This window comes from Hetaerina americana, unplaced genomic scaffold (assembly GCF_022747635.1).
Source record: "Hetaerina americana unplaced genomic scaffold, ioHetAmer1.1.p SCAF_3, whole genome shotgun sequence".
NCBI classification, from domain to species: Eukaryota; Metazoa; Arthropoda; class Insecta; order Odonata; family Calopterygidae; genus Hetaerina; species Hetaerina americana.
Window position 1 is genome coordinate 27,532,702 of NW_027286874.1, and position 19,678 is coordinate 27,552,379.

The window sequence follows — 19,678 nt, forward strand, 5'->3', positions numbered from 1 at the left end:
GAATTTCATCCCTGCGTGGTGGGTCCAAACCCATTATTTCTTCAGCCAACAGACCCCAATGAAATAGTTAAAATAGTTATGGACCTCAGTAGCAAAAGTCCATGTGGTTTAGGTGATGCCCCCTTGCCAGTGGTAGAAGCAATTGTTCACATCATTACATGTCCATTATCTGACATGAATGCACATTTCCGTATGGTTTCAGCCATTGAACAATATTTACACAGTGCTATAAAGGTCCTCACCAATGGGATATTTTATGACTTGACCAAGGGTTTTCAGAACATAAATTTACAATACTCATTGGTACACTAAAAGCAGTTAGAATCCTAAGGAAACCTTTAGATTGGGTGAAATCCTTCCTTGTAGACCAACAGCAAGTTATAAGATTCTTGCAAAATGCTCCCTCGGGTCAACATAATTATACTCAGCAGTCTAAGCCAGTAACAGTAGGCATTCCCCCGAATTCAAATCTGGGATCCATGCTGTTCATATATTTTTTTAAATGATCTACCATATTGTTTATCAAGGAGTAAGACTATACTATATGCAGATGATACGTCATGTCCACTACATTCCCAACCTGAGAATCAATTTAACTATAATATCAGAACCTCGGTTGAAGATATGGCCAGGGGTTTTTCTTCTAGTAATTTATCGTTAAATAAAAAGAAGATATCATGCCTTCAATTTTACAGAAAGAAATGCCCACCATTGCATATTCCCCTAATAAAACAAGAGGAATCATAGATTGAAAGTATACAGACTACTGAGTTCATTACTCTATGACTAAGTGAGGATCTGAGTTGGAAAAACCACATAGAGACATCACAAAAAAGCCAACTGGTATTCTCATGCTACATCATCTTCAAGACATTCTGTCAAGATGTGTTAAAAGTGATATATTTTGCTTAGTCCAGAGCCAGTTTGTTTCATGCCATATTTGTGCATAGCATTTTTTTAGCCCATTCACCAAACTTAAAAGGTTTTTTCATTCAAAAGAGGGCTGTCGAGGTAATATTTAACATAGTTTACCAATATTTAAATGTTTGGAAATCCTACCATTTCCATGCGTATACAATTGCACTGTGCAATTTTTGTCAGATTTAAAAACATCCAGTTTTGAGTTATATCATATTTTTTAGTTGCCTCACTCATATTTGATGAAGAATGTGAAATCAGTTTCATCCTTGGCTTTTATGTGGGTGTCTTTCACCAGTGCAGATTTAGCATATTTTAACACTGCTGTCCTAGTTGCAAAGAAATAAACTCATAGATAAGACTGGACCACAATTAATTGAGCAAACCATCCTCACATATATTTCACAGAGGGCCTAATACTTTGAAGTTGATAAATACCAACAATATGAAACAAGGTATGTGGGAAACTTATTTCAAAAGGTACTATAATTATAATCAATGATAGATCATCCTAATTTTAACAAAAGTAAAGGCGCATTAGGAGTGGAGCAGGGAATGGTAACTTGTATTTAGGATCAATGTAGAGACATGACTGCTACAGTATCTAATTTACTGGTTTCCCTTGCTGAAAATTAGAGATGGATTCTGGAAGATGGCTATTTCAGCAAATAAAAATGTGTTTACGAGATGTCAAGAAGATTAGAAAAATCGACAGATTCAGGGCTAAATTTTGAACAGCAGTTCTTTATTTAATAATGACAATTTAGGAGAATTCTGATTTTTCAACTTGACAAGACTGCAAGCTGCATGATCAATAGATAAATCCATAAATCTTTTGAGCATTGGTTAATACCCACTTTGAGTTTATATCCACCCCTGCTCCCTTGGTTAATTCCCACTGTAACATCAACCAACTATTAATTGCTAGAATGTGCATGGTGCAAATCGCTAAGTATCCACGCACCTCTCAATTTTATCTTCACACATTTCTTTAATACATTTCATTATGAATTTCAAAACCTAACTCATTACTGGCTTTCAGTGCGTGCTCACATCTGCACGAGAGTTGTGGTAGCTGGGTACAGATATCTAGGGGCCCTTAAAAACATCATATCACTTCGTTTGGCCCTTCATATATTTGGCACCGAGAACTGCTATAATTAATACAAATTGCTGAGAAAATGGTGTGCGTGGAATCCACGAATTTTTAAATTCTATGCCATGATTATCTTCGGATTTATATATAATTAAAGTGAAACTGAAGATTCAAGCGTTTAACTGTCACAGCGAATCCTCCAGTCCTTGCTCATAGTTGCGGGAAAATCATTGGGTATTTGTTAATTTTCAATTTAAATTGTTTCTATATGTTATAGAAGTACCATTTAAAATTAACATTAGGTCACCGTTCAATTACCAACTCGGTAGATAATACCGTACAATTTTAAATCTAGGTTCCCGGAAAAAATCCTCGAAGCTCAATCTAGGCTATTGAGCATGAAGTAATTCTTTACTATTCATTCCAACCTATCCATGCGTGTATTCGAGAATATATAAAAAAAACTTCATCGGGTGGAGGGCATAGGTGTGAAACAAAAGGTATTACTCACAAGTGTAACAAGTCTAAGCATGCTATATACTCAAGGGAAGGTACTTGTTTTCTTACTGACCAAATTATTTAAACTGAGTTTCTCAAGTGATTGACTATAGAGCCAGAAATCTATTTTTGCCTTTTCAATTACACATTCCAGTTATCCTACCAGACGGCACAAACTGTCAATATTACACAATGTGAATCGTTCTATTTTAGAATTTCAACGCAAAAATATGGCGTACAAATACATATCCGTCATAGTTTCCATACCATTTATTAACCTAATGCTTACTCATCAAACTCTTGTGGACGTGGGTTACGATATTAGTCAAGTTTATAACTTTGAGCGAATTATTCCATATTTTTTAAGGAATAACATGGGCAAAAAATTTTTCTCTTATTCGAGGAGTTCTTGAGGTTCTTGAGCAACTTGCAACATCCATATATGGTCATGTTCTCTTTTCGTCAACAGCTTTCTAACTTCCTTTATGGGAGCCAAACGGTGCAGCTATCATAACGTCATTCAGCAGTCCGTGTGGTGGAAGTGTTTTTCAGTCTTGTGAAGTTAGTTCTGAGAGAATAAGGTTGGTGTTGTTGTAAACTGCATTTATTTAGTTTTAAATAAGATTGAAAAATAGTTAAAAAGGAAAATAATTCGTAATAGGCCCTAACTATTCAGTTTTTTTTAGATATGCAGCTTGTTGCTCTTAATATGAAGTTTTTACCGCGATTGCTCAAGGCTTTTTGTCGAAAGAAATATGTTTCTATTCAATTTTAACGCACCTGTGAAGGTGTGGCTGAATATTTTGTGAAGAGACAGTTAACTTCGTTTAAACTGAAGGGTGTGGTTTCATTTGTGTTGTCATGAGTCATGGTATGGCTAGCGTAACCGTTTCGGGTTTTAATCGAATGATAAATAGGGCAATAATTTTCTGAGGCAAGTTTGAAGTAATTATATTGTTTTTTTATTTAAATTTTTGTATTCTTCTCACGAAGACACGGTTTTGGGTCACTAGTTACCAAATTACAAAAAAAACACATTTTTGTAGGTAACTGATACAAAAATATTGGATTTCTAAGTGTGATTACCGACATGATAATTAAGAAATTTCTTTTATTCCATTTCAACGAGTAGATACGAAGATGTCTTCCCGTAAGGCAGTGGGTCGTCGTGCCACCACCAAGAAACGAGCACAAAGAGCTACATCCAATGTCTTCGCTATGTTTGATCAAGCCCAAATCCAAGAGTTCAAAGAGGCTTTTAACATGATTGATCAGAATCATGATGGATTTATTGAAAAAGACGACCTTCACGATATGCTTGCATCTTTGGGTAAGATATATGACATAACGTCAGCTCTTGAAATATTAGTAAGGGGATTTTTTTTAATGTTACTAAATAATCTTATAATACTTTGTTCCTTCTTTAATCACGTTCGAACAGCCTTGAATTAACTCGTGTATTATTGTTAATCTGGATCTCTCTGTTTCCAGAAATGGACTTAGGTGTATATTGATGCAAGGTTAACATCTGTCATGAATTAATATCAATTAATTTCAATCAAATTAATTTCTAGTTCAGTTACTGCACCCCTCGTATATCATGTGAAAATTTCATAGGATTAAGGTTTTCATAAAATTGGCTTATCGCTTATGTTTAACACACGAAATTGGTTGTGTGAGAAGGTATCATATTTCATAGGCTCTTGTACAACTTCCAAGGTGTTCATCCTCAGAGCGAAAAAAATGTACATAAAAGCGTAAATTCTCATCTTAAATCATTCTGATACTTTCACATGAAACTGGCCTTTAACATATTTACATGAATCCCTGTTGTTTAAACTCTTATTTACTTGCAGCTGATCATATAGAGTAAGATTAGTACACTTAAAACAAATTCCTAACCCTCTCCCATCTACATTCACATTGCAACCCTAAAAAAGTTGATTCTCTATTAGGGGAAACCTGTTGAAGCTGGAAATATATAAATTTAATGTTTAATGGTTGCCTTTTTCACCAGTATCCCCATCTGTAATTAAGAACCTGTGAGATATGGCCAAATCATTCTGTTTCTTCTTGTATGGCAATGATTTGCATTAGGATGTGCATAAGTCAGAAAGGATATTTGAGATTAAAACTTCTGGTATTCTGGTTCTGGATTGGAATTGTTTTTACTGATGTTAAAACTGTCAGTGGTAAAAAAACTTCTCAATGAGGTTACTTTCTCCTTTTTATGGACCATTAAATTTTCATGGGAAAATTATTCGATTTCAATGAAGTTTCATGTATTTTACATTTGATTTTTCCACGGAAATGTTCTTGTCCATATTTATGAACTGCTTCAGATTGGAAATCTACTTAGTTTCCTTGGTCATTATTTTTACCATAATTTACTAGGCAGTGATTCTGCATCCATCATAGTGAGGCTGTAGTATGAAGATTGAACTGTTTACTTTTATTTTATATAAGAGTTGAAGAGATTTGGTTACTCCAACTGAGAATCTCACAACCAAACCAAAGAGTTAATATGATGATTGGGGTACTAGAAAATCATTAATATGTTTAGTAGATTTTAGCTGTGTGGCCTGATGTGGGTGTAAGTGGAGAAATATTGTTTTTACAAGGTTAAAAAAAAGAAGAGAGATTAGATTTGGACTATTTATTTTATTTTTTGCATGTGTTAAATCAGATCTTGGTTGTCTGTTAGGGGAGATGATCATTTGAGAAATATCAGAAAAGGGGGTTTCAGAAACATTGTTTTACTATCGTCTGAACTGTGTATGTCATTGATATATCTTAGGAATATGAATGGGTTAAGGGCTGTTCTCTAGGTAGTACCCTGATAAATTGAGAGGAACTGATTGAATGGAATCCCTCCGGTTGTTGTTGTATCCCTGTTGTAAAACTTTTTATCCTGTGTAATCCTGATCTTCTGATACTATAGCATCAGAGTTTTTGGAATAGTACATGTAGAGAGTCAAATATTATGAAAAAAATATTTATATTTATTATGTTTTCTCTCGTAAAATGGTAATTTTGGCAATAAATTTTGAAATTTCTCAGTTTCCAAGAATTCTACTTTTATTGAAGTTGTAGCTACTTCTATGAAATTCTGTAACATTAAGTTTGGCATTTCTATTAACTTTGTGCTGAAATTTAATAGCAGATGACATAAAAACTATCATAAAAGAGAAAAATATATTCATACTTTGATCCAAAATTCATGCCATGTTTTTATCGTATTCAACAGACACCTTTTCTGAATAACCAGGGTAATTTCATTTCAAATAGTAGTATGTACCATTATATTTAACATTTATAACTTATTAATGTATTGACCAAAGATGGCAATTGTGGTATCAGGATTATTTTTTGTTTGCCCTTTTTTCCTTATGTTTACTTTTAATCATCATCATATTCTCTCTGTAATTTTCACATATATTGAATTACATCTCACTTTTGTTTAGTTTTTATATAGTACTCCTTTGATTATCTTTGCAGGTAAAAATCCTACTGATGAGTATTTGGAAGGTATGATGAATGAGGCTCCTGGTCCACTTAATTTCACCATGTTTCTTACTCTATTTGGGGAGCGTCTGCAAGGTACAGATCCAGAAGATGTTATAAAGAATGCATTCGGGTGTTTTGATGAAGACAATAATGGACACATAAATGAAGAGAGACTTCGGGAGCTACTTACTTCAATGGGAGATAGATTTACAGATGAAGAGGTAAGATAATGGCAATTGAAGCATTTTCAAGATAGCTACCAGTAACTTTCAACGTGATAGAATTTGTCATAATGACACCTTAGTGGAAAATACTGAAGCTGGTACTGCTTTCTATTCAATCATATTGATCAACATGCTCACATAGGAAACAGTACTGTCATTGTTAGTGTCCTTTAATAACTTTAATTGTAACATTACACTTATTCAACAAAATGCCACACAGTGCATAGCCACAACACAGTATTTACTATAGTTGACTAGTTCTTTCGATTTGCTTTTGTAACTTTCGAAGCACATGCCCATTTATTTTAAGTTCTTCTGGTAATAACATGGTGCAACAACAATGGTAACAAAACAGTATGGTTCTAAAAGAAAACTTTGAATATTTTCGGCAAGACGTAGCTTCTTAAGGAGTAGGAAACTGTGGATCCTATTGCTAGTTTGGTTCTTGATTTCAGTATAGCTAAATAGACTATGTGATCTGAAAAAGAAGAAGGTTAAAATGAAGGCATTAGCTCTCATGTTTGATGTTAGCGCCCATAGTAGAATAGCGACTGCAAGCCTCAGAAAACCCTAAGGCTACCAGAAGATGAGCTGGAAGAAGCAATCCTTCACTGGTACACACAGCAAACAAAGTCAAATAAGTATCTTTTGTAAAACATTTCCCTTTCTTCTAATACATCCCCACAACCTAGTACACTATATAACAATGATGGAATGTATAAAAGCCATATGTATAAATATATATTACAATAATTAAATCTTTTCCAAGCGTAATTTCAAATTAATGAATTTTTTCTAAAGTGGTTGTTAATATTCCTTTGCATTAATTATTTATTCATTTCATGTTATCTAATTTGTCTTTGTAATTTTTAACACAATATGGTTTCCATTTACTTTAGTGACATCAGTACCTATCTTTGATGTTCAATTGCTATTAACAATATCATGCTGTCATGAAGTAAACCATCAGCTGTAATATCCTAAAATATTTGGACAGGATTAGTAAGTTTTGCATGAAAGTATGTTTCTTCTGTGGATGGAATAATTTAAGCATGCCCAAGGACAAAGTGATCCTAGAATTGCATCAACATGACTAGGATTTGCAAAAGAAAACTAGCGCAATTTTATAAAGTTAAACTTGCATTTTTTAAATAAGAACCTGATCACTTCACTGAATCAATCAAATGGGATAATGTCTGTTTTAATGTAGGTGTTCAACACATCACTCTTAATTGAAGTTACTTAAGAATAACTGAGCGGGTGCAGCAGGGTAGCTTGCTGATTTGTAGAGTCAATAAAACAAGATTCATGTATAATGGTAATCATTTTATTTATTTGTTCATTATCCTAAAGCATTAGAAATTTCAGTACACTTTTTAAAAATTTTATCTGGCAAGTGGAGCTCCCCACTGGTGATACACTGATTTACCCACATTCTGAAGTTGTTGATTCTTTCCAGCCCAGCAATGGGTATGCTGGCTTTTGCTTGGTGAATATTGTCGTTTAGTTGAGCAAGTGTCCTTGAATGATTGTTGTATGTAATGAATTTGCGGTCCCCCCATAAAAAAGTCGCAAGGGGTTAAAGCAGGTGAATGCACCCCAAACACTGAAGATAGCTCCTCAAAGAGATCATTTGTCTGGGGAAGTGCTCCTTCAAAACCCTCATTGCAGTTTGCACCATGAGTACCGTGGCTCCATCGGGCTGAAACTACATATTTCCAGCATCTAATTTGTCAAGATTTGGGAAAAAAATTATCAATCATGTTCACAAAGCAATTTGTAATTCTTTGTAACTGCAGCCGCATTCTCTAAAAAAAACAAAGGAACCAATGATCCATACACTTGACATTGTACACCAAACAGTTGAATGTTCACAGTGAAGAGGCCTCATGAAGTGATCTGGAATTGTCATCGCTCCAGTAGTGCATGTTTTGCTTTTTCATTTTCCTTGAATGTATTTACCCACAAAACGATCTATTGCCAACCAGGTACACCAGCTCAGGTGTCATTATTGAAGTTACCATAGTATGCTCGCTGCATGGTGATGATCAGGTGACTCTTAGAAAAGTAAGCCATGGCAACTGTGCACTCTTCCTGCAACCCATGCATTCTCGGTACTGAATTCAAAGAGAGAGAAACATCCTGATTCACCCAATTGAATGAAACCATCCACATCTTCAAGGGCCAAACTTTGCTTCCTGGTACCCAATTCAAATAAGAAACTTATACTGCCACACCCTGTAATTTCTGATGACATTCTGTGATGTATTTTATTCAAATAGGATTTTGACCACTTTGCCAAAGATGTTTTTGCACATGATGCTTTTTGTTTACCATATAAAGTCATTAGTGATTAAGCTTGCACAATAATAGTGGTGAAATATACTCTATGGAGTTACTTGTCTCAAATCCTTGGTCGATGTAAATCCAAATTTGTGGGGGTTTACTATATATCAATGTTTATCTTAAGAAGGGTAGTTTTGCAAATTAACTCTTCACTTTAAGCTGTAGAGAGCCAATATGATGCCGATTTTGCTTTATATTAAGTAAATTATGACTGATATTCTTTTGGGATGCGCTGATGATTGATGGAAAAAATTATCCTTTTTGCTTAAGGATCAACCCCATAGTTCTATGAAGGAAAGTTGCTTATCATGTTTTTGTCATGGGATCAAGAGTACATAGCTGTTTAGTACATCATTCAGTATGCTAGAAATCTTATTTTGGGGATCCCAATGATTGTTATTCATTGTTACATATGAAGTAACTGAACATGACAACACTTGATCATCTCTAAATTGAAGCAAACATTTATTATAAATTCATATATTTTATTTAAAATCTTTTGGTAATTCTGAACAAATTAATTAAATTATGTTGTGATCCCAATTTCTTAACTAATAAGTAGTTCTAGATTTGAATGGAAATGAATTTATAACTAAGATATTCAGTTATTTTTTATTGCCTTTCTAGGTTAACAAATAGAATTAGTATGATATCCTTCTTTTTTGTCGCTTTACTTTTGTATTTTCAATATTTCCTAACATCAAAAGATCAGTGAAAGAAGCTTTCGGTTTTTGCTGATATAGTAAGTTTCAATTGCATTTTTTATTGTTACCTATAAATGTATTTAATTACTACTGTGATTATTATAGAATGTATAAGTTTTAACTAAGGATCAGGTAATAGGTACGATGAGGAGGAAGTCAAGAAATCATTCAAACTTACATTTTCACTGCTTTGAAAGAGTGATGTTTGTTGTTCCCATGAGTCGGAGAAAATACTTAACTTCTGATTGTATCATGCAACATTTACATGACCTGTTGTATTCTGAATATTCCATTCTAAATACCTTAAACACATTTTTATGCTATGATAGGCATCCCAGAACTTAATTGTACTCACCTGCACTAAGTATAATGCTGGGGAATGGGAATTGGGTACAGGAGAGTGAGAGTCACATGGGAACCAGAGGGAACCAAATTTCAGGAAGAGCTGCATAAATTCTTGCATTTAGGATGAAGGTGTCATACCTGAGTGACTTGGGCTGGGGAATGCTAGTATGGCATTCTATTGGCAAGTGTGTAGCTGGGGTGTAATGTCATCAAAGATATGACGTTATGTTATCTAGTGATAGTGAGTGCCTTCATTCACACAGTAATGTCTGTGAAATTAAGATGTTTGATAGAAAACATGAATTATTGTGTTCACTGCGGTTTGGTTACTGTGTTTATGGTTTATATATATCAGATTCTGATGCTGAGTATTATGTATGTAGACTTGTGTGAAGTGAAAAAAGTATAGTGCATAGGTAAATGCAATTTAGCATAAACTTAATGGTAACTCAAACATATGACAACAACCTATGTATTACGGTATGATACCCTAGATTATTGAGTTTTAGCATACAAATTTGTGATTGCTCTAATTTCTTTACCAACTTATTTGTATTTTTAAAACAGGTTGATGAAATGTATAGAGAGGCACCAATCAAAAGTGGAATGTTTGACTACATTGAGTTCACCCGCATTTTGAAGCATGGAGCCAAGGAGAAGGATGAACAGTGATGACTGTGATATATTCCTGATTGTTAAAGTATTTTAAATATCAAATGTCCCCCAGGAATTCTTAATCAACTGTCTTTGGTATCATCTTTTTAATGTACTTATCTAATGAATTATACAAGTTAAGGATGTTAATTTTTATTTGAAAATTTAACTAATGTACATCTTGCCAAAGCTTATTTTGGATTTTTTATGATAAGCATTCCAGTGAAGTCTTTAATAGCCCAGCAATTTGTTCCATTGTGTCTCTGACAAGATCTCCCATCAAATTGGTAGAAAATGTTGAAACATTTCTGTATTATATATTTGTCTAGGAATGAAAATGCTGTTGATCATTTTTGATATACTGTAAATGTTTACCAAAAAATACATGACTTTGAGAATTTTTGAATCTGATTAGACTTATTTTAAACGTCATGTAACATGCATAGTATCAGTGCCTAAGTCATTACAAGGTGTCACTAAAATGTTAAATTTTTATTTTATTTAAAGATCTGCTTCTGCATCCTAGTGTAGTGCATGCATTTTATCAGATTTATAATCAAACATTAATTTTCACTGTAATAATATTGTTTATTGTGCAATAAATTACTATTTATGGATCTTTATTTAATGGCTTAGCTTTCAATGTGATTTTGTTTTAAGTTTAGTTTGCTTTAAATTTCCTTGATTGACTTCTTGAGTCATTTGCCATGGTTAAATAACAATGGGGCAGTTCTGTAAAATATTTTGAATAGTGAATATTTAATCAAAGTTCATAGTGAATACATGTTTTCCCAATAAATACAATAATGATTGTAGTAATAGATGGTACTCAATTGAAAGTAGTATTTCGTAGAAAGTATCACATGCACTAATGGCATTTTGTGGAACTAACATTTAATCCAGCATTAGCTTGGAGTGATACATAATTTTTTTCTAGTACCGTCTTTCATCGCCACTGCTGTGATAGTCATTCCATTTTTCACTTAAAATAGTAGTAGTTATTATAGGAGGCAACTGACAGTTGACTTTTGCACATTTCATGCTAAAAATTAGATTTTTCACTAAACAAATTGTCTGTAATAATGAGACTTGTGATTACAGAAATGCATAATAATTACCTGACGTATGGAGATTTTAGACTAATTATTTTTTGAGAGCCTTTGGAGCCTTAGTTAAAATTCTTTGAAAATTTTTATGATCCTGGTTTGGAAAATGTTTTTATAAAACTGACTTCATGGCATACATAGTTGCTAAACTTGATTCCCTTCTCGACTTGGTGAGGAAGTAAATACTCGTATATTGGTATTAAAATTAATCATGTTATGAGGCCCACTGAACATATTACCTATTTCATGAATTTAGCACTACTTGAGAGTAAAATTTAATTTTCTTCTTGAAAGTAACATTTATTTTTGCATGTTATCAATCTTCTGGAAATTGCTATATTTTCAGTAAAATTATACATATTGGGATGTTTGTCAACAACAAAGAAGAGGCTTTAAGGTCACAACACTCAAATGGATGCAATTTTTAATGCATTTCTTCTGAAACATGGAAATTTTAGATGCTAACCTGTACTTTGCTAGATGCTTTGTCATTAGTATTTTGATCAGATTTGAAATGTAGAATATTGTCTATTATATCACGCTTTGGCATGAATTTAGTATGGTATATCAAAGTTTGCTGTCAGTGGGGAGGTACAAAGGGCATGTTTGCTTTATTTTTTTGCTTATTATATAAATATGAAATTTTTAATTATTTTAATCACACATTTATTGTGTATTACTCAATCCTTTTAACGATTCATATGTTCTCATAAGGCAAGATAATGTCTTAAGTCCTGTTGAAATCTGATACTATGGGTGTATTATGTTAATGAATAGCGTATTTGCTCAAAACTCTTTAAGGGGTAAAAATGTCAGTATTTGAGAATTGTTTTCATTGTCAACTCATTACCGGAATACTATATATACGAGTGTTAAAGAAGTTTGTTAATGAAACAAAACCAATTTGAAATGAGTAACAGTTGCACCTTCTTCACCCCCAGCAGTATTGTGCTAAATTTGCATTGCTCCTAATGGTCTTTGCTGATTTACGTTAGATGGAAATTCCAGAAGCAGTATTGCCTGGTTATGCATTTATAAGTAAGGGGTGGTGAACAATGGCAATAGAGGATGACCTGCAAAAACTCAGTGTTAAATGTAGGAGAAATATATTTCAGTTTGGATACTGATTTAGAAAGTATGTTTTATCACGATTAAATGAATATACTTTGTAACTTCCACACAATTTTTATTCGTACTACCGGTTTCAACGCAACGGCGTCATCATCAGGTACCTGATGATGACGCCGTGATGCCGTTGCGTTGAAACCGGTAGTACGAATAAAAATTGTGTGGAAGTTACAAAGTATATTCATTTAATCGAACATGAACCTCCACAAAGTTGAGCCCGAGACCATAGAATTAATGTTTTATCACATTTGTTAGTTGTTTCAAAAATAGAGATTGATATTTGCAGATATTTAAGAAATTTTGAATTCAAATTTTGACATTTTTATATTAAAAGTAAAATTATCTGATGGTAGATTTTTAAACAATTTACCACTCTATAGCTGCTCTTAGAAGAATCTAGTTCTTAGAAATATATTATCACAAAAGCTGAGGTGACCAAGTGTCGCAAATATTTTACAACCCTTCAGTCTTAAATATCTCTCGAGTTGAACCTAAAATCCAAAAAATATCCAGCGTAATCAATGCCAGTGGACTTCAGATTAATTTTTAGCTTACGAATGTTTATTCAGGTAAAGGGCATCTATTTATTTAATTATCTTTTATTTTTAACTGGGGTCATCATGAAGAAGCACGTTAGGTATGATGTGTGCTGTTGGAATTATTTTAGTTTTTTTGCTTCATAATCAGTTTTTGATGTTTGGAGTCACATTCTTCAAAAAATTAACTGACTGATGATAGGTTAACTAGAATGAGTAACCAGGGATGAAGTCGTGGGAGGATAATTCCCGAATCTTTCATTTGACTGTTTATTTGTATTGTAAGTATTTAATATGAGTCAAAGTTAAGGGTATAGTAATTTACTTTGGACAAATGGAAATAACAGGTCTTTGGTAGGTACTAAGAATAGAATTTCCTTACTTAAGACCTTCCATACAGTAAATGTTCCTCATTTCCCACACCCATTTCCTTCTCTACGGCCATTAGTGTGCATTGTTACACACTTAGCAGTGTGATAATAGCACTCTACAGCCAAGCAAGCAATGCTACCACTGGTGGTGAAGACTTGCCACTTAAGTATTCTGGAGAGATTATTATAGTGTCCATATGTTTTTGGTACTGGCGCTTTGTATGTACAGAGAACCGATTGGGTGGCTCCCCTGCTAGGATTGAACTGCTCTGTTATAATGGTGGCTCTTCTGCTGAGAGTGACAGCTCAAACACAGGATTGCTATGTGTACACCATTTTAGTTGCAAATGGTGGTAGGAAATGTTATTAATACATTATGTACTTGCAGTATTTCATCAAAATTTGACAGAGAAGTAACTAGATGGCCTGTATGAAGTTGCCTAAGGTAACCAGGCCAGTGCTGTACGATAGGGTGGTTGAACCCATAGTTGCCATTCTTCTCGTGGTGTGTGCTTATCTTAGCCATTAACATAGATCTCCATGATCACAGGGTTGTTTGCAGGAATTACCCTAATTATTCCCTTGTTGGCTCTTGGAAACTGAAGTTATAACATCCCGCCATATGGTTATAGATATATCATCATAATGTCCCTTCAAGTGTTGATTTGAAAACAATTGGCAAACAAATCCACAGTCCCATATTTGCCTCAATTAAATTCTTGAATGAGTTATTTGAAGATCCATGATGTAATCGAAGAAATATATGTCATATTGAAATGTAATGAAATAATTGACTTTGTAATTCCACACACTTTATTTAAAAACACACGACCCAGGTTTCGACGTTGAACGTCATCATCAGGTGGTCCTCATAGACTCGGATTGTAGCACAAAGTATATTGGACAAACAGGACGGAAATTTAAAGAAAGGATTAAAGAACACCAAACATGTGTAAAAAATAAGAACATAACATCCCTCTTTGCAAAACACCTCATCGAAAGTGATCACAAAAGTGACTTTGTGACAAAAATTATTCATTTTGAAGAAAAAGGTCAAAGGCTCGATGCTTTGGAGCAGTTAGAAATTTTGAAATGTGTCCGTTGGAAAGATGATCTTGCCAACGAAATTTTGTATCCCTCCCACTCCCCACTCCTAGACCTACCACTCTTCTAAATCAAAAATGTAATTCTCTTTTCTTCCCAGCTACATTGTAACCTTTTTACCCCTCCGACCTCCCTCTCTGACCAACCCCCCCCTCCTATGATCAGGAGGTATATATAGCCAGCGTGCTTCTATGAGGACCACCTGATGATGACGTTCAACGTCGAAACCTGGGTCGTGTGTTTTTAAATAAAGTGTGTGGAATTACAAAGTCAATTATTTCATTACATTTCAATATGTTATGCAAATTCCACAAAGTTACGCCTGAGACAACAAATATATGTCAGTTGAGGATAAAGTTAATAATTATGGAGATGGAAGGAGAGAGACAAGGAAGAGGAAAGATAACAGAAATATGTGAAGGAAGTAGTTCAGGTTTTCTATATGAGGTGCCTTGGTTTTGGAAATATTTAATATTAAATTTATAATGTTTCAATTTCATTCATAGAAGTCACAGGGATGATCATGAAGACCATAAACCAGTGCCAAAAATGTATGGCAAGCTGGAACTTGTTATTTGCTCTTGAGCTCACCACTTGTCTATTCATGGTACATATCTCATTGCATTTTATGTATCACTTCAGTAACTTTATATCTTGCTTAGTCTGGTTGGTGCCATACAGCACTGTTGCTAAGTATGTTGGTACAATTTATTTGTAATCCGAAAGAGTTCATGCTGCCATCATTGTAGCATGCAAGTTTATCTTATTACAATCACTATTATAATAGGTGGATTTATAAAAAAATACCTGTCCACATCAAAAAAATTCTCATTTGTATGATGAAATTCTAATTTATCTTTTTGCTGAAATTTTATTTAACTCTATTTCCTTTAAATTTGATAATTAACAACTAAGAAAATATGCAATTGGAAGGCAGCTACTTATTTGCATTTTTCATGTTTCTTATACTGCCATGGGAAATGATAAAAAATACTACTGCTGTCATTGATATGTTAACACATTTAGCATGTACCAGAAAAATTCTGATTAATTAAGATTTGCCCTATGGTTATTCCTGCAGTGTTTGTTGAAGGTATTCTGAGCTCAATACTGAAATCATCAATTATCTGTTTTGTCTGTTTCAAATCTCCCTGGTGTTCATCCGGAATAGTAATGATGGAAATAAAACCCAACCAAGGAAGAAGACTATTGATATAATTTTCTCCGGAAGAGCTATAACTGTGATCAAATCAAAAGAAGTGGGATGATTGTTGTCTATTGTCTAACCTGTCTATTTTCTGCTACTTTCCAGTACATGCATCAGGAATTGCGGATAAGAGAGAAATCAGTTGGTTTTTAATATTAACTTTCATGATATGAACTGTTTGTCATCAACTCTTTTAAGATAAACTGCATACAAGTCCTAAGGAAGACCATGTATTGGATATATGTATTTAGTTCTGATTCATCCCTCAGATTCAAGTGATACTAACAGAGTCCATTGGTAGGAAAAGGCAAATTTTAACCGTCATTTACGATATTAACGGATAAGAATAGAATATTTGTCATGCTTTGCTAAATTAGATGTAATAATGCGACATAACTCAGAAGCATGCTGTAGTGAAAAATCTATTTTTTAAAGTCGAATTAACGAACATCGGCTAATGATTCACTTGCGTAAAATCGATGCTCTTTTGAATATTAAACAAAGCGAAGGCCGTCATAGTGTCTTAATAGTAGATATTAATGCATTGTGCCGAGAAGATCCTGAGCGTGTAATCGGGTCAACTAATTGTAAGTAAACATTTTCCATTGTGCTATAGAGGATCCTTTAGTATAGCATGTGATGTATCTAGACATACATATTTCCATCTATCACGCAATTTTACATGCTCTAGCCACAGCGGTTGCGAGTATGTATAGCAAGATGCCACTATGAATGTTTCCATTTAACACGTAAATACATATTTTGGAAAAGCATCTGGTGGGCTTCTCCGAAAAAGTGCGTGGAAAGTATTTTAAAATTCATCTTTCCCACGTTTTTTACTATCACGATTGGAAAGCATTATTGTCCTGATAGGCTTTGCAGGTGGGCCTCCGTTCTTGTCATGGTATTTGGACAAGCTGCGAAGGGGGTTTTGATAAACATGAAAGGCATTGGAAGACCTTTTGCCTTTCACTTTTGAGCAACCTTGGATGTATCCCTTTACTCTTAATGTCCGGAAAGTGGACCCTCAGTGTTTTTCATTGGATTCGCCAGCGCCGTAATTGGGTTTGGAAGGATAACAATCGTCAACGTATGTATCCCGGGCGAAATTAGGATTTTAATGTGTTAGGGCATACTAATGGAAACGGTTTATTCTATTACTGCGCGTATTTTTAGTTATATTCTATCATGCGCGTTACTGAGAGTATTCTATTACTGCGCTAAGGTCCAGTTGTGCCTTCGGACTAAATTCCGTTTTAACTTCAAGGGGTACGTTTTCCTGGATATTAAGACTTGAAGGGAAGCACAGGCAGTCAAGGGCAAGGAACTAGCCCTCTTCCCTACACGTGATATTTCACGAGTCATGGTGCTTAGTTCCAGGCCGAGACCTGCACTCGCATATCAAAACCAACCTTCGGATTGAAAATTGATTTTTTAGCCATTGGTGGTCCGTGCGCGAGGTTGCATGATATGAGTGACAAAGGACGATATCATAGTACCACTTATGGCCAGTACATTATGATGCACCTTTTTGGACACGGAATAATATTTTTTTGTTACTAAGTATTGGATCAAATGGCTTTAACTTTTAACATAACTTCATAAATCTTCTGAACAGTTGAATACCCTAAATTTCCCTATGAACATATGACAGCTTGTGCCGTGGTGGGTGGCGATAGCGATTTTGCTTTGGGTAAACCAGTTGATGAACGTGATAGTGACATTCTGAATCTTTCGAAGCTGAACGGATGCTGATTAAGCAGCGAGGCCACGATGAAACAGTGAAGAGGCGATTCGCTTGCGGTTTTAAAAATTGGGTGTTACCTTGTCGTTGTCGTGTTAGTTGATGTTGGAAAGTGTAGCAGTGGTCTATAGGTATTATCGGCCGGAAAGACATATTAGGGACTCGCCTTTTCAGTAGTTTTGTGCCATTCGATTTGGGTCTCAAGTTCCTCATTTGTTATGTAAATTCAATTTTCTGTTACGTGCCGCGTCAATAACTCAGAACTTCGACGCCCCTATCTCAAATATCTGTTGCTCAAAAGAAATTATTTACTATTTCATAACATTGTCAATTTTGTCATAATGTAGTATTTTTTAAAAAGTAGCTCAGCTTATTCCGGCGGAATATTTCCACTGAAACACAACATTTCCGAGCGCAGGAATCTCTCAATGACCCCACACTCGCGTCCCAACTATCGTTTTGTGTCCGTGATGTCGTTGCATGTAAGTCAATCGTTACTAAACTTTGAAACTTAGTCTAAAAATCACATCTGCGACCATTCTGCGACACTTCAGTAAATTTTAGTTGCTTAATAAGTTTCTAAATACTAGCGTGATAACTTAATGACCGAAGCAAGTAAATTACGTTTTTCCGACAGTCCCATTTAAGCAGAATATTCTCTATCTTTTATAATATAATTCTAAGATTAGCAATCTCTCTTACTGTTTTCTAACAGGGAGTGGAGGATTGCGTTCTTCACTATATTGATTCTTGTTATTCCTACTTCTGTGATAGAAGGTATCGTGGGAACAGGAAATGTTCGACGCACCCAGGGTACTCCAATGGTTAAACTCGTGACGGGCTGAATTCATTCTTCGAATCACCATGTGGCTATGTATTCGGTTTCCTTCGTCTGAACACTGGATGTTAAAGGTTATCTGCAAATGATTGGGATTTTTTTCCGATCTTGTAATCAGATTACTTCTTTTCGTATCTAATTTCTCCTTAATCTCTGAGTTGCAGTGATACACTCGTATATGTATAGCTTTGTCTGCAGTTCTGAAGCCGCGACCCTGAAATCTTCTTGTCTATTTATTGTAGCTATGGACAGAAGTATTACATTCCGTCAAACGAGTGTTCTTTGAATTGTCCACGGTATCATCTTTATTGGTCACTAGGAAGTTCTCATGGAGAACCGCCCAAATCCTATGGCAGGAGGTGTGAGGACTACATCATTTTAAAAAAAAATCGGTTCTATATCATGTGTTCGTAAGTGGCATTTCAAGTTGAAATTAATTTTTTGAGAAACTTCTGTGCCCCAATGATTTCACGAATTTTGCGAAAAAGGGTAAAGAAATTAACCATTTGAAAGTTTTAGTATTGCTTGTTTCTTTCGTGTTTGGATCGACCCCCAGCTTGTTTTTCATGTAATCCCGTCACGCATACTCTCTTTTCGTAATTTTAACTGAATTATCACACTCCATGACACGCATTTCTAACGTGTGTATTACATGTTGGAGCTGTGAGTGACAGCGAAATTACTCAATTTGGTCGTTCTACTTGACAAGTAGATTAGTGTTAAAACTTCTTTTTTTTTCATTGCCATGCGTTTGTTGATGTTTAATTCAAATCCTCATTATTTGATTCAATCCGAAGTATCGCCTAATTCGAGATAAATCAACTGGCTGAGATTTATGCAATGGTATACTCTCATTCGCGCGCGCGCACACACACACACATACATTGATATATGTGTGTGTATGTATGTATGTATATATATTCGACGAATTCATCTATATATATATATATATATATATATATATATATATATATATATATATATATATACATACATACATACATATATATATATATATATATATATACATTTATTTATTTATTTAAAAATATCTTCGAAATGGAACCGAGCTGTCGAAACGTCAAATAACAAATTGTGAGTGTCCTTTCTTTGTGTCTCTATATTCTAAAAATCTACATCTGTATTTATTTATTTATATATATATATATTCGACGGAATCATCTATATGTTTATATATATATATATATATATATATATATATATATATATATATATATATATATATATTATTAGGTAATCTACCGGTTAAGGTAGGTTTTTGGATGGACATATTTACTAATTAAATAATTTGTGACCCCTAGCCAAACACAACATCCTATTCTACATCAGGT

The 19,678-nt window shown here is 34.3% G+C and overlaps 1 protein-coding gene across 1 annotated transcript; it reads left to right on the top strand.

The window, feature by feature from the left end:
- The first annotated feature begins 2,962 nt into the window (after positions 1-2,962).
- On the top strand, positions 2,963-10,915 carry sqh (Myosin regulatory light chain sqh). The gene is made up of 4 exons (XM_071588405.1): positions 2,963-3,093; positions 3,645-3,842; positions 6,011-6,240; positions 10,206-10,915. The coding sequence occupies exons 2-4, from the start codon at positions 3,653-3,655 to the stop codon at positions 10,308-10,310; spliced, it is 525 nt and encodes a 174-aa protein (XP_071444506.1). The 5' UTR covers positions 2,963-3,093; positions 3,645-3,652; the 3' UTR covers positions 10,311-10,915.
- The last annotated feature ends 8,763 nt before the right edge of the window (positions 10,916-19,678 follow it).